The sequence below is a fragment of the Capricornis sumatraensis genome, chromosome 8 (assembly GCF_032405125.1).
Source record: "Capricornis sumatraensis isolate serow.1 chromosome 8, serow.2, whole genome shotgun sequence".
NCBI classification, from domain to species: domain Eukaryota; kingdom Metazoa; phylum Chordata; class Mammalia; order Artiodactyla; family Bovidae; genus Capricornis; species Capricornis sumatraensis.
The window spans coordinates 64,243,517-64,259,576 of NC_091076.1; the positions used below are offsets into that span (position 1 = coordinate 64,243,517).

The following is a 16,060-nucleotide window of genomic DNA, read 5'->3' on the forward strand; positions in this document are numbered from 1 at the left end:
CTACACAGTAAGCCATAAAAAATTAAAGGCGAAATACACCGCCAAAACAGAGCTGACTAATTGCCACTCAAGCAGGGGGGTGAAGCAGCTTGCACAATGCATTCTATGGAAGTGAGTAACCCTGGTTACTGTTTCCAAGGACACTGGGCTCTTGGCTAACAAGCATTGAGGTGAAGCTGAATGCAGTGTTGACTCATTTTAATAAACCTGCGTAAAGAAAATCAACGTGACGGAATTCCACACTCCCCAATCTATTGGCAGATCGAATAAAGCATTTCCAGTACTAAACAAGATCCTGAAAGTAGTGAACGCTCTGCAGCAAAAGCTTTTCGTTGATGCCTGCTGTATTTTTCCTCTGGCACCTCCCATGAGGTGGCAACCAACTGTACTTGCTAAGGTCAGCAGTAATTATACTTACGAGTTTTATCTCAGGCGTTCTGCAATACATCTAGAAATGGAAACCTATCTAGTTAACAGGTGAGCATTGTCATCAATATGGACCACGGTGACAGAAGAATAGTGCACACAGCGTTTCTGAAAATGTCTCTGCCGTGGAGATTCTGTGAAACCGGGAGACGTCTCTTGTTGCAAAGGTCGACTTGTGACCGTGGTCAGTGAGAAGGCTGCTCGAAACCCGGGGCACTGCTCAGGCTGAAGTGGAGCCCCGAGGCCCCAGGCAAAGTTCACTAGAAACCGGCCCGTTTGTGACATCACTAACACCCGCTGGCCCTGTGGAGGGCAAAGGTAGCAATCAGAGAGACAGCTCTTCTGGTTATTAGCGGCTGGAGATGGTATCATCCGCAACAGATGAGAAAAAAACATTTACCTCAGCCACCCTTGTCTGCATCCTGGCATGCAGCCAGGTAAAGCAGAAGCCCCAACAGCTCAGGAATGAAAACGTTCTCTACCTTTCGTGGGGAGGGTGGAAGTAAAAGATGTAAGACGGAGCAAAATCGAATGGCCCCAAGTTTTGTCCTGAGGAGGGAAAAATGATCTAGTTAATTATGTAAAGAGACAAAGCCAACTTCTCCAGTTTACAAACTGGAAAAAACTAAGTATGTCAGAGAGCTTAAGCCACACAAAGTGAAGCACACAAGGTTCAAAAATCGCCTCATAAACACGTAATTCACAACAGAAACAAGTGCCCCAGATTGACGTGTTCTTCCCAGGAATAGCACAGTCCTTACTCCTTGACTTTTCTCCCCTGATTTTATGCATTCGGTTTGAGCAGCAAAGAAAATTCCCTATACCAGAGAGCATGAAAGAGGTCCCTGGCGACCCAGTGGTGTAGACTTTGTGCTTTCACTGCTGAAGATGCAGGTTCAATTCCTGGTAGGGAAGCTATGATCCCACAAGCTACACAGTGAGGCCAAAAAAAAAAAAAACACAACAGAGAGCATGAGCCTTTTCCTTCTAAAATTCAGTGCTGGTTCTGAGCAATTTCCTGCCATTGCTTCCAAGTCACGTGCCTCTACCACAAATACACACCTTACTCTTCTCCTTGCTGGGCCACGAGCTCCACCATCCAACCCTGAGCAATTTCCAGGTCTCTCACAGAGAAACGCATTGGTCCCTGTGCAGGCGTTCTTGGAAATCTGGACAGAGGCCTTCGCAAAGAGATTTCATCCAGCTGCCTTTCCAAACCTTGTCTGAAGAAAAATACCACGTTCACAGCCTGTGTGTGAAGCAACACGGGGCCTTCAGTGAAGACCCCCAAGGGCAACGACGTTCATCCAGATACACCAAGATTTAGCGCTCGGTCGAAATGGACGTTCTTCTCCACTGCGAAGTTCCCAGGTGTGCTTTGAAAGTCTTCCTGAAAGCTGCCAGTCTTTGCAATGCGCGAACGGAGTGGAGAACGGCTTCTGTTGTGACACTAGAGTTGGTAAACCCACCCTCACCCACCTGCCGCTGTCCAGTGGAGAGAAGCTGAAGTTTTTCTATAAAAGAATATCCATTTAATCACAATGTCCCCCTTTCTAGTCATTTTAGATATTAACACACTACATGTGGCTAAATGCATTCTACTTCACACAACAGTAAGTGCTCCAGATACACAAACACTGGCTCAAAATCCTTCTGACTCCAGTCCTAGAGCAAGAATTTAATTTTCTTCAAATGTCAATTCTTCACAGTTTCCGTGCTGCAGCAGCAAATTATGCCTTAGATAAAGGCAACTGTGGTCCATATTTTAAAACATCTTAAGAGAACTAGAGGTAAGTTAGCAAACTTCCAGTGCCTCGTGCAGTTTGGGTAGGGCGGTTTGACCTGAAATCCCAAAGACTGGCTGCGGGAACTTGGGGGCAAAGTTCATCTGTGGGAAGGACTGGGAACTTGCACAGCCCCTCCCCCACCTCTTGAGGATTCCCTCCTGAAGGGGTGGGGGGGGGGGGCCGGGTTGCTCCATAGCACTCACATTCTGTTTATTGGTCCCTGTCACCCCAAGGGGTGTGGTGGGAAAAAACAAACCCAGCTGGGATAGAGGAGCTGTCAGGAGCTTTCAGAGCAAATCAGGCAGGATCAGGCCGGGCGGTTTCGGTTCGACACAGTTGATCCAGAAGTTGGCACAGCTGGCGTGATACTGGTGTCCCCCGTACGCCAGCTTGAAGCTGTCAGTTTCCGAGCTGAACGCCTGCCAGGAAGAAACAGACACGGAGGGGGAGGGGTCAGGCTCCCTCCACACCCAGGCGCTGACCGGCAGCCGCACGGACCCCGCTCCAGGACACAGAGGTTGAGGCCAGACTGGCACACACACAAAAGCTGAGCAGGTGGCTACAGGAATTCAAGCGAGAAAAGTTTTGTGCCGCTAATTCAAGGCATAAAAAAATCTTTACTGTTAAACCCAGTTTCAGCAAAAGGAGGTCAAATCTTTCCGAGAAAAGGCACACAGAGGCTGTGGGGGGTTGGCAGGGGTCATGACAGGGGAACGAAAATAGCCAAGGGCTGGGGATCATTTTGATCTCTTTGTGAAGAAGGAAGCCCTTCCCTGAGGCTGGCATTTGACTGTTACATGCCATCCCTGAGGTTTTGGAGGCTCATAAAGTCCTATCATCAGAGAAAACTCAAGATTAAAATGGGTCTAATGCCACTGGGAGCTGAGAGCCGAACTGACATCATTAAAATGTCCAAATAGGTTCCGGGCTTGTAAAAAAGATACCAAACACCTAAGAATGCTTTCCAAATGAATAATGCTTGCAGGTAAGTTATAGCCAGCCAGGCCTAACCTCAGCCACTTCCTGGGGTGTTTTCTAAACGTCTACAAATAAACAAAACTCTAACTTTCCCACCCCCCAAATCTGTTTCTGTCTGCTAACAGCCAAGTGCTGAAGCTCTCTAACCTCCTCTGTGTCATGATGACCTGGTTTTCCAGAAGCTGCCCTTTCTGTTACCCTGTTCCTCCTAGAGGAAAATAACCGCCATACCAGAAGCCGATTCGAGCCACAAAGCATGCACACAAGACGGAAGTGACCCGCGTGGACACATTAGTGACTGAGTCGGACACTGGGAATGGAAAGGACTCAGCAAAGCATCTGTGATTGAACAGGTCAGGATGACAGTGGAATCACTGAACTTGCCCTCCACATTCAAAATTAAGCTGGGAGACACTAAGGTAACAAGTAAGTGTTCATACTTTTTTAGGACGCTCCTCTGCAGGCTTCTCTTCTTTCTGAAATAATGTTGAAACCATAAGGTCAACAAAATTCCCAGCACAGGGCCTCTGGCCTGCAAACAAGTCCTTACAGGTCGACCCTTCTCCCTGTGCCACCCTGCCTGCAGAGGGGGCTGCAGGCACAAGGCAAATGAGCCCACTCCACAGAAAGGCAAGCCTGCACCAGTTCCTGCAACAGCTCCCCGCACCACCCCCTGGAAGGGAGTCTCTGCTTCTCTGGCCCCATCTCAGGACTTGATCAGCTCCCCGCCTCTGGTCATAGACCATGCGGAGAAGTGGGCCAGGTGGGCTCGTGCCCCGGGTCCTGTCAGGGATGAGCTCTGCCTTGGAAGTGGTGTCGGGGGAGGTGGTGACTTACCCGGCTCCTGGAGTCCACGTTCAAGAGGCACACCCCGCAAGCCAGCTCCTGAGCGTTTTTGATCCCAGGCCGGAGCATACAAGAGGAAAAATCCAGTGAATTTTCATCAGGCTGTGATGACAAGACAAACAGGTAAGGAGACAGCAGTTCCCCACGCTGCTTGGCTCAGCTCTCTGATCCCACCTCTCAGTAGGTCCAGCAGCAAATTCAGTGAACACTCTACCACCGCCAGCACGATCATTCCATTCCCCTGGGGATGTCAGGATGCGTGAAAAATGGTCCCTACCCTTAGAGCTCAGTTTAGGGTCGGGGTGAGGTGGGTATCAGGCAACACGTGTGATGAGAGCCACACCAGCATGTGCGTAAGAACCAAGGGCCAGAGCAAAGTGCAGAGGGGCTGGGGCACTGACCCGACTTAGGGGAAAGGAGTGGGGTGGCAGAGAACGCGTCCCGGAATTTACAGTCTTCGGGGCTGAGTCCTGAGGGGGCTTGGCTGGGGGAGGGGTGGGGTAGGATGAGGTGGGAAGGGAAGGGTATTTATGTGGGATAAGCAGCATGGGCAAAAGCCTCTAAGCAGATCCGGCAGGAGGAGAAATCTAGGGGGTGGGAGCTGAGCTTATGGACAGAGGGAGGAGATGAAGCGGGAGCACAAAGGCCTAATGGAATATGGGGAAAGGAATATGAGGGGCTGAGACTTCATCCTGGAGAGCCTTAAGGGTTGTCACTGGATGCTGACAGGATGCGGTCTGTACTCTGGACAGCAACGGTGGACAGAAATGGGCACATGGGGAGCTATTAAGGCCCCAGAATCAACAGGCCTGGAGGACTGGGCACCTGAGAGGATCCACCCTACAGAGACGTGTGAGAGGAGAATGAGTTTGGGGTAGAGACCGGGAGAAGGGCCCGGGCTGGTGCAAGCCAAATGGAAGCTGCCTGCGGGTCAGCGGAGCTCGGACGCTGCGTGAGCAGGCAGGTGGATATACGGCTCTAGCGCTCCAGAAAGAGGGAGCTGGACATTACTGGCTAGACAGAGTAAATACTGGGCTGGCCAAAGAGCTCGTGAAGAGTTTTTCCATAAAATGTTATAGGAAAACCCAAACGACCTTGTATGCCAACCCAAGATGATAACAGCTAATAAGTCAAGCCCTTACCTATGCTAAGCAGTGCACTAGGCTCTTTATATGCGTTATTTTCTTACCAAAAAAAAAGTATGAAATATGGAATGTGTAGACTAAAGATTAAAGCTGTTAATTTCTTAAAAGTTATAATACACATCTATCATATGAAGCTTTTAATTCCTAGATATTTATCCAAGAGAAATGCAAACACATTAACAAAAGTCTTGTATGCCAAATGTTCATAGCAGCTCTATTCCTATTAGCCCAAACTGGAAATAGCTTGTATCAATAAACAAGAAAATAGATTTTAAAAGAACACAGCATATTAATACAATGAAATATTACTCAGTGATAAAAGGGGGTCAAACTGATACAACACAGATGAATTTTTACAACACACAATGTAAAAGAAGCTGACCCAAGAACATACGCAATGCCTAATTTCATTTAGATTAGGTTCCAGAACAGGCAGATCGAGGATAATGCAAAGTTACAGAAAATAGATGGCTGTTTTGGGAATCAGATCAGAGGACTGGGAAGGGGCAAAAGGGAACTTGAGCGGGTGATGAAAGCTCTCCACGTACTGAGGGGTGTGGGCTACATGGTTCCAACTATACATTTAAGACCGGAGCATTTCATTGCATGTGAGTTATTCTGCAATTATGAAACAGACTGAATACTAAAGCAAGACAAAAACAGCCAGAAAGACAAAAGCAGCAAAAGGAAACACAAAACCAGAATGGGAGAAAATATTTGCAAACAGTGTGACTGACAGGGGCTTAATATCCAAAATACATCAACAGCTCATACAACTCAACAACAAAACCACCCAGTCAAAAAATGGGCAGAGGACCTAAACAGACACTTCTTTAAACAAGACATACAGATGGCCAGCAGGCACATGAAAAGATGCTCAGCATCACTAATTATCAGATAAATGCAAATCAAAACTACAGTGAAGTACCGCCTCCCACCAGTCAGAAAGGCAATTATTAAAAAGTCTACAAATAACAAATGCTGGAGAGAGGGTGAAGAAAAATGAACCTTCCTGCACTGTTGGTGGGAATATAAATTGCTGTAGCCACTATGGAGAACAGTGTGGATGTTCCTCAAAAAGCTGACAAGAGAGTTGCCATATGACGAAACAATCCCACTCCTGGCCTTATACCCAGACAAGACTGTAATGTGAAGAGACACGCGCATCCCTCTGTTCACAGCGGCACTATCTGGAATAGCCCAGACACGGAGACCGCCCACTGACAGACGCACGGGCGCAGAAAGCACGGCACATACGCACAAGGGGATAAAACAGAGCCGTGACAGGGGACAGAATGCTGCCCACTGCAGCAACACGGACGGACCTCGAGATTATTACACCAGGTGAAGTCGGAAGAAAGCAAATCCCACGTGATACCACTTACACGTGGAACCTAAAATATGACACAGATGGGCCTACCTATGAACAGATACACAGACAGACAGAACAGTCTGGTGGCCAGGAGGGTGGGGACCAAGGGAGGGACACAGCGGGGGTTGAGGTCAGCAGATATAAGCTTTTATATACAGAACGGAGAACCAACAGGGTCCCACTGTACAGCCCAGAGAACGATGTTCAGTGTCTGACGATACACCATAATGGAAAAGAATATTAAAAAAAGAATGTATATATGTAAGTGAGCCACTTTTCTGTACAGCAGAAATCAGTATATTATAAATCAATTATACTTCAATATTAAAAAATCTAATCAAGAAAATAAGATTTTGGATTCTTATTGGGTAGAAGTTAGGTATACCTAAACTAATTTATATTTCTTATATATGCCCTAGAACAGAGTTTCTTAAATTTGGCACCATGGACATTTTAAGCTGGTTAGATCTTTGCTGTGGGGCCTGTCCTCTGCATGTAGGATGTTTAGCAGGATCCCTGGCTAATTTGGGGACAAAACTGCTCCCTTCCTGGCTCAATTAAGAACTGACTTTCCAAAGAGGAAGACGTTATGCATGCATGCATGTAAATATGTACATACACACAAACCCACACAGGTATGTAAGCTTATTATAAGCTTTACTGATATGAAGAATGTGTAGCACATATTTCACAAATAATAAAATATACCATCCTTTTCTTGTAAATTTCACATAGTATCTTTTTTTTTTAACTGCACTGCACAGCATGTGGGATCTTAGTTGCTCTGACAGTGAAAGTGTAGAGTCTTAACTCCTGGACTGCCAGGGAAGTTCTTCCCCCACCCACCCGCCCCCATGGTATCTTATTCTCACAAAATGCTTTCTTGGATTTTTGCCCAACTCTTAGATCAACAGTCAACCTCTGCTTGCTCTCCTGAAAGAGTGTTGCTTCTCATGTGAATGCTGATGTCTAACGTGAAGGACAAGGGCTAGAGTGTCACCACTCAGACATACTTTGGAACTTCATTTGTCTATCAAATACGTGAGTGACTTCTTTGCTGAATCAGATAAGAGTTTCAGAATACTGCAGAATCTTTACCCAACTTTTGGTTCTACTCACAACATAAGGGCTACACAAAGAGCATACTTTTAAGTTTAACCTACATTAATATTTCCTCTGCATCACTTTAAATCTAGAAAATCAACAAGTCAAGCCCCAGTGTGAAGCATCTGTGGATTTCCATGGTATAAATACTCCTCCATGGTTGGTGCTGAGCTACCAGTGCAATGTCACTGAACACAGGGTGGGAAGAGATCATCACATTACAGTATTTCCACATATGAAAACAGTGCACTAGGGTGGCCAACTTCCTGGTCGGTGCAAGACTATCCCCATTTTATGGGCTTCCTGGTGGTCCAGTGGATAAGAATCCACCTGCCAACGCGGGGAACATGGATCCAACTCCTGGTCTGGGAAGATCCCACGTGCCAGAAGGCAAGCAGGCCCGTGTGCCACAACTACTGAGGCCTGCACCCCACGGAGCCCGTGCTCTGCGACAAGAGCAGCCACCGGGACGAGAGTAGCCCCCACTCGCTGCAACTAGGGAAGCCTGTGAGCAGCAGGGAAGACCCAGCACAGCCGAAAATAAGTGAGTAACCTGAAATGAATGACTGTTCCCATCTTAGCTCTGAGGAAACCCCTTGGTTCTGAGGTAACCAGGATAGCTGATTGTCCTCGCACAGACAGGAATAATCTCAAACGCTAAGGAACATGCTTTGGCACATGGGAAAGGAAGCGAAGATGGAAGGGAGTCCACAGGAACACAGTAAAAGGGGCCACTGTCCCATCTGGAAAACCAGAAACATGAACAGAACAAATCAAGAGCGAGAAAGGTCTTAAGTTGCCAAGATGGGCTCAGAAAAATGTCTGAGTTTAAGACTGCCTCAGCTCTGCAGTGTGATGCTTGATAACACAGTCCAGAGTGATCACGCCAAGGGGTGGCTTCAGTGAAACAGAGACAAGGGCTTGTAGTCCAGAGTGTGACGGATCTGGGAGCCTGGTGAGTTGGCTTTGGTTCTTCTTCAAGAATGCTGAGATGACCAGGATAATGGCAAATTTGATGATAAAATAACGGCTACATGTTCCATAGTTACTTTAGGCTGAACCACTGAGGAGTCACCATACTGTCTTTGTATTTGCGTAACTATATTATTTTTTCCCAGGGGGGAAAAAAAAGGAGGCTTCTTTCACCAGGAAAATGGGTAGATTATATATGATAGTTCCCCATCCCTTTTGAATCTGAAATGATAAATCATGTGCCAGGTTCCACAAATATCTCAAACTAACCTGAGCTAAATCCATTCAGATCACACGTAGGGAAGGAAGTATGATAGACGGTTCTCAAAGAAGAGAAGGGGAGGCGGAAGATTCAACTGTATGAACCTACTCCACCTTAGCCAAGTCGGAGGATAACTCTTTTTCTTCCTTAGTGTGATCATGACCTATTTGGTCAAACCGAGAAGCAGGTGGCACCGTCACTTGCTTGTCATCCAATTCTGTCCTTTGTAAAACGGCAACAATTTCACGTGCCCTCCCTCCCTCCTCCAACTGGTGTTAGGGTCCTCACAGATACATAAAAAGGGCACTGGAAAGGATCAAATACTCTAAATGATTATCACAATTATTCACTTTGATAATAAAATCAAACATGCTCTTTGAATTGGTTAAAAACATAGTAGCATGTCTGTAATCTACATTATAGACATTCATCATGTTATTGAAGAAGGCCTGTTTGAGAAATAATTAGAACCCAAGGAAACTAAATCCTAAAGAAAAAAAGAAAGTTAATAAAAGCCCTTTAATATATGTTTACCAAAGGAATAAAAGAAGCAAACGAAAAGGTCATATTGTAAACTCCAGTGGAAAATCATAAGGCTCTGCATAAATTACTCTGTAGTCAAATTAATCTTTCAAATGACAAAATTAACCTTTATAAATACACATCTATTAGCAAGGGGATTATTGTAGTCCACAGTAACAGTGTGACACCAATCAAAGGGCCCTAATTCTAGAAGGAGGCATGCCCTCTACAGGCCACCTTAAATTGCGTGTCACCTAGTTTAACTGGCAAGTATGTCATGTATTTAGCGAAGATTAAAAACCAGCGATATTTACTTGACCTGTATACACTGACAAGTCCCAGAGGCAGGCTGGGATATATTGATATAATCCTGAATCTTTAGCCAATAATAAACTACTAAAATGGTATCCCAGAGAAGGATGGCACCCCACTCCAGTACTCTTGCCTGGAAAATCCCATGGACGGAGGAGCCTGGTGGGCTGCAGTCCACGGGGTCGCTGTGAGTCGGGCATGACTGAGCGACTTCACTTTCACTTTTCACTTTCATGCATTGGAGAAGGAAATGGCAACCCACTCCAGTGTTCTTGCCTGGAGAATCCCAGGGATGGCGGAGCCTGATGGGCTGCCGTCTATGGGGTCGCACAGAGTCAGACACGACTGAAGCGACTTAGCAGCAGCAGCAAAATGGTATCCAAGAAAATCACTATTAAGGAAGAAGAGTTTGGTAGCAATTAGCATTCCTTACTGATAGCCTTATTCTCCTTCTCTGTCCCTCTGCATTAGACACGGCCGGGTGACTTGTCATGGTGTTAAGAGACTGAGGATAAGTAATACGCTCACTTTTGGAAGGAAGTCTTTAAGGCCAATGTGTTATTTGCCATGTTCCCTTGATCCTCTCCTGGCGACCAGCTATTTTGTTCCACTCGGTGAAGCTCTATCAACCCAGATGCTGGAGTAAGGAGGGCATGGCATAGAGCCCCTCCAACTTGAGATGGACATGGAACAGGAGTCGGGAATAAAGCTCTGTTGTTTCACACTGCCAAAGAGGGTGGTGGTGGTGTTTGTTACCATCAAACTTAATTTGACTGAAATAAAATTTATTCTCTTAGAGTTCTGGAGGTCAGAAGTCTAAAGTGAGTTGGCAACACTGCTTTTCTTATGGGAATTCTAGGGGAGAACACACATCTTCGTCTTTTCTAGTGTCTAGAGACTGCCTGCACACTCTGTGGATCACAGTTCCATCTCCAAAGCCAAGAGGGCAGCATCCGCCAGTCTCTCTCTTTTGATTGTCACGCTGCTTTGAAGCCATGAAATTAAAAGATGCCTATTATTGGAAGTAAAGCTATGACAAGCCTAGACAGCATATTAAAATGCAGACACATCACTTTGCCAATAAGATCCGTATAGTCAAAGCAAGGTTTTTCCAGTGGTCACGTATGGATGTGAGAGTTGGATCATAAAGAAGGCTGAGTGCCGAAGAATTGATGTTTTCAAACTGTGGTGTTGGAGAAGATTCTTGAGAGTCCCTTGGACAGCAAGGAGAACAAACAAGTCCATCCTGAAGAAAATCAACCCTGAATATTCACTGGAAGGACTGATGCTGAAGCTCCAATACTTTGGCCACCTGATGCAAAGAACTGACTCGTTGGAAAAGACCCTGATGCTGGGAGAGATTGAAAGCAGAAGGGGACCACCAGGGAAGTCCTCTTGCCTTTCTCTTATAAGGATCCTTGTCACGCCTCTGGGCCTGCCAAGATGATCCGTGCTACGCTTCCCATTCAAAGACCCTTACTGTAATCACATCTGCAAAGTCCCTTCCACCACCTAAGGTAAAACATTCACAGGTTCTAGGGCTTAGAACATGAACCTCCTGGGGGTGGGGAGGCGTTATCCTGTCTACCATATCTACCTTCGGTCAAATGAAGATAGTCGTGTGGAGACAATGAATATTCTGTCTCTAAAATACTGTGCAGGTTGGCCAGATGATAAAAATGCTATCGTTATTTAAAAAAACAAACCGTTTGCCTGACATGCCACAGCAACAGGAAGTACTCTGAAATTCACGGCTTATTTCACATTGAAAGGAAGCAGCGAAGAATTTTATTAGACTGAGGGTAACAGTGGAATCAGAGAGCCTGGGTGATTTTCAGTTGACTAGAGGTCAGAAGAGTAACAGTCCTGTCTCTTCTCATAGATTCCATATGGCAAAATAGATCAGTTCTGTTTTCCAGGACTGAAGTCTTGGTTGCAAACCTACTGAACTTCAATCCACAACCATGAGATAAAACCTCAACATAATAATTCACTCATCAGACTTCCCTGGTGGCACAGTGGATAGGAATCTGCCTGCCAACGCAGGGGACATGGGTTCGATCCCTGATCCAGGAAGACTGCATGTGCTGCAGAGCAAATAAGCCCACGTGTCACAACTACCGAGCTACGTGCTGCAGCTCCTGAAGCCCGAGCGTGTCAGAGCCTGTGCCCTGCGACCAGAGAAAGGCGGGCTTCCCCGCCAGCACACTCAGAAGCCCCCGCACCACAGCTAGAGCGCAGCCCCTGCTCTCAGCAGCTAGAGCGCAGCCCTCGTGCAGCAACAAAGACCCACAGCAACCAAAAAGAAAGCATTCACCTCTCTGAAATAGAGGATTTTTCTCTCTTGAGAAAAAAGTTTCTTCAATCAGTGCTCAGAAGAGGTACGCTTTTGCCACAAGAGGGAGTTTTAGTCCATGGATTAAGGGAGCATTAAACAGAGGGCCATGTAAAACTCTGCCGCCAGTGTAACTTCCAGCTTAAAGAAATGGTAAGGAGCCGCAATTTGGAGGTTAAGACATGTGCTCTGCTTCCCTTAGCCCAAGCGTCACTGCTGCACCCAGAACTTTCTCACTTGGCAAAAGAAGTGCAGTCTCCTTTTGATGCAGAGTCCCATAGAGTCTTTGTGGGAAGAAACGAGTCATTTTTTAATACTTTGCAAGCTGGGACTAACACAGTAGGAAAAGTGGTTTTAGGTAATGATTTACATTCAAATCCCAGGTTTGTGAGTTTCAGGCAAGTTTCATCTTTTCTGAGCTCCAACTTCTGCACTTGTAAAACTGGGGATTATGCTGACCTTATGGGATGTTACCAGGATTGAATGAGAAGGAATACAGCACAATATCCAGCAGGTTCTCAGTGCAAAAGAAACAGTCACTATTGTATCAGTGTTACTGGAACCAAAGAGCCTGGCTGTGGTGATTCAGTTCATTAAGTACAGCACAGAGCACGGGGACCTCCAGGGATGCCCCTCAGGTAAGGTTTAAGGACCGAAGGCCCACCAGCTAGCAAGAGCACATGACATGGTATAATCAGGAGAAATATGAGTAGGGAATGACTATTTTTCACAGCTAACCTAGCAAGGAGATCCAACCAGTCCATTCTAAAGGAAATCAGTCCTGGGTGTTCTTTGGAAGGAATGATGCTAAAGCTGAAACTCCAGTACTCTGGCCGCCTCATGCGAAGAGTTGACTCACTGTAAAGGACTCTGATGCTGGGAGGGATTGGGGGCAGGAGGAGAAGGGGATGACAGAGGATGAGATGGCTGGATGGCATCACCGACTCGATGGGCGTGAGTCTGAGTGAACTCCGGGAGTTGGTGATGGACAGGGAGGCCTGGCGTGCTGTGATTCACGGGGTCGCAAAGACTCGGACACGGCTGAGCGGCTGAATTGAGCTGAACCTAGTGAAGAAAGCAGTTATAGCTAGAAGAGCATGGGTGACTGTGGAAGTGGACACTCAGCGGCAGCCACAATGTGCACCGTGCTCCTGTGCTGTCCAGTGGCAGACGTCTATCCTGGGGCCTAAACAAAGGTCAGGTAAAGTCACTCACACATCCAGATCCAGACATGGACGCCGGAAACGGCTGTTCCCAGTGGGAGTCTGAAGGGGAGGCATGAATGCCTGGCCACTCTTCCCCTTCACTTCCTCTTTTGCCATGTGGAGGGATTTAGAGCCTCCGTAAGTGAGGGGGCAACACTCCCAGGCTAGGCGGGTGACTAATTCACAGAATCACAAAACCAAATTCTAAGGCTCCTTTAAAAAGGTCTGGGCAAAACTAATCCTTCATGTAAAAACTCAGAACATGGCTTATCTCTGAGTGGGGTGAAGTCAACAAAGGAGCGTAAGGAAAGCGTCTGGGAAGATGGGCTATCTTGGATCTCGACCAGGCCTGGGCTATGTGTGGCATGCATTTGTCAAGACCACTGAGCAGTATAACTAAGATTTTTGCATTTTACTAAGTATATATTTTATTAAAAAAGGAAAAAAGAAAAAAATTAAAGAAAGCCAGGAGGAGCAATCGGAATCTCGAAAGCAAGCCTTTCTCATGAGCAAGATGTACAAGGACGAAACTGGCTTCCACCTCACCCCGACAGCAGCTCCCTCAGAGCTGTAATCAAGGCTAAGATTCTCCCCAAATATCCTTTGCTCCAAACGGAAAAGGGCTAATAGATAATGAACCTGCTTAACACACTTGGTCTTCTGTGATATCTTTTCTTTAGAGTTCACAGCTAAAAAAAAAAGTTCTGTCATCGCAGCCACCTTTTCCTAACAGTATCAGAAGAGATAGATTTGTACAGCAGTCTAGTTTTCAGTGTTAATTACAATAAGAAACCAACTGCCATCAAAACAAAGAACCTTAAAATCTAAGTGGCAATGGGGACTCCTTTAAGCTCCCCTACAGTCCTGAGACATTAACCGGGGAAAAAGTATACAGAAAATAACTTGACTGTTTAGATCAAGCCACTGCCAAGACCGACTTCTGGTGTTTCATCTCTTTAACCCTGAAGCCAAGGAACAACCCATCTTCCTCAAGAAGGCTTTTGCCTTTCTGCTTTCACCCATCCCATCTGCCCATTCAAGGAGGCAGCAGAGTACTGTGGTTGAAAAAGCAGACTTAGGACTCTTTCACACTGAGCCCAGGTCTCACCGATATCTCTGTGCTTCAGTTTCTTCATTTAATCAGGGGAGAATATTATTATCTACCCACAAGACTGCTGTATTCATTATATCCATGTAGAGAGTCATGAATAGGGTCTGGCACACAGTAAGCACTCAGTAAATGTTGGCTAATGATGCTGACGATGTTTAGGCTTAATGTGGTCCATAGGAGTAGAGAGTTAGGAGCAGAAGACGGGTGACTTAGGAGACACCCAGACCCGCACATTCCTAATATGTGGCTGTAGATATCTTGCTGCTAAAAAAACATGGAACAAATGGGTGTTGAGGTGAGACCTTTGTGAGACTGAATACAGAGGCTCTGATGAACTCTGATGCCAACAGTGCAAAGGGGACACACTGGATTTTATGACATTCCTCTCCATCTCACAGCCTCACGGGCACCCACGTGCATCACCAGCCAATCAACTTCATTTGTGAGTGGAGTTTGGAAATACTTTTTTAAAACGCCAGGGGTAGGACTTCCTGGTGGTCCAAGGGCTAAGACTTTGAGCTACTAATTCAGGGGGCTTGGGTTTGATCCCTGGTCAGGGAACTAGATCTGGCATGCCGCAACAAAAATCAAAGATTCCAGATGCCACAACTACAACCCAGCACAGCCAAATAAAACAAACAAAAACCGCCAGGGTTTTACGACCCACACACAACCCTATGACCATTCTGGCATATTCCCTTCCAGCACTGTAATAACAGTTCTGTGTTATTTCAAACTTTGTGCTCCTTTAAAAAATGACTATGTAACATCCTACTATGAAGATTCATGCAATTAAATTCTCCAGATTTGGACTTTTAGGTTATTTTTAACTTTTCATTTTTACAAAGAACAACTTGTGCATTTGCGCTGCTTCTTTTTATGAGTTTGTATGTAGAACCCTCTGCCTTAGGGAGTTTTCCAAAAAGTGGAACTACTTAATCAGCTGCGCTGGAGGTCTGTAAATCTTTTCATTCGTTGTTTACTGGGTAGTGACACGGTGCCTGGCACGGTGCTCAGAGCAGACAGACGACGGACGTGTGGTCCTGGTCCTTGTCCTCAATGAGTTCCCAGGTGGCAGGGAAAGCGTGTTGCCAGACACCTTTCCCATTGGGTGGCACCAATTTCTTAATGAATTAATTCCCAATAAATTCCCTAAGAAGCAGTCCAATTTTACCATATCAACATGCTAAAGGTTCAAATAAATAAACCAAATCCCAAACTGTTAAAAAAAAAAACCCACCTTGTCTTAACTTGAATTATTGTTTACTGATTAGCTCTGGTTCCTCTTTTATGAATCACTTCATGTTTTTAATCTGACTTTACTGGAAGCTGGTGTATTTTGCACTGATTTATGTGTTTTCTTTACCGAACAAAGACTTGAGGCCACTGTCAGTAAGAACTGCCACACTGTTTTTTTCTCCTTTACCATTTCATCTATTTCGCTCCCCACTTGAAATAACTTTCACTTACTGGGGCTATGGCATTTGATCTACAAGGGAAGATTTTCCTAAGAGACTACTCAATGAACCCTGCTGCTTTCTTTACTGAAAGGGTCATTTTTGAAGATAATGTAGATGATGTTAGTTTCCTCTCTACGAGAACCCACAAGAAGTTTCTTTCAGATATGAGTACCAGGAATAGTTATGCTTCCTGAGTAGAGGGTTTATTTTTCTGTTTTGAACA

General features: G+C 45.8%; 1 protein-coding gene across 1 annotated transcript in view; it reads right to left on the bottom strand.

Moving 5' to 3' along the window:
- Window positions 1–271: 271 nt before the first annotated feature.
- SYNRG (synergin gamma) overlaps window positions 272–16,060 on the bottom strand; it is an 87,499-nt gene continuing 71,710 nt past the window's right edge. Inside the window, exons 21-23 of the mRNA XM_068977413.1 lie at window positions 4,029–4,139; window positions 3,632–3,667; window positions 272–2,632 (exon numbers count right to left, since the gene is read on the bottom strand). Coding sequence (XP_068833514.1) covers window positions 2,501–2,632; window positions 3,632–3,667; window positions 4,029–4,139 — 279 coding nt within the window. The 3' untranslated portion in view covers window positions 272–2,500. The remainder of the gene's footprint in view (window positions 2,633–3,631; window positions 3,668–4,028; window positions 4,140–16,060) is intronic.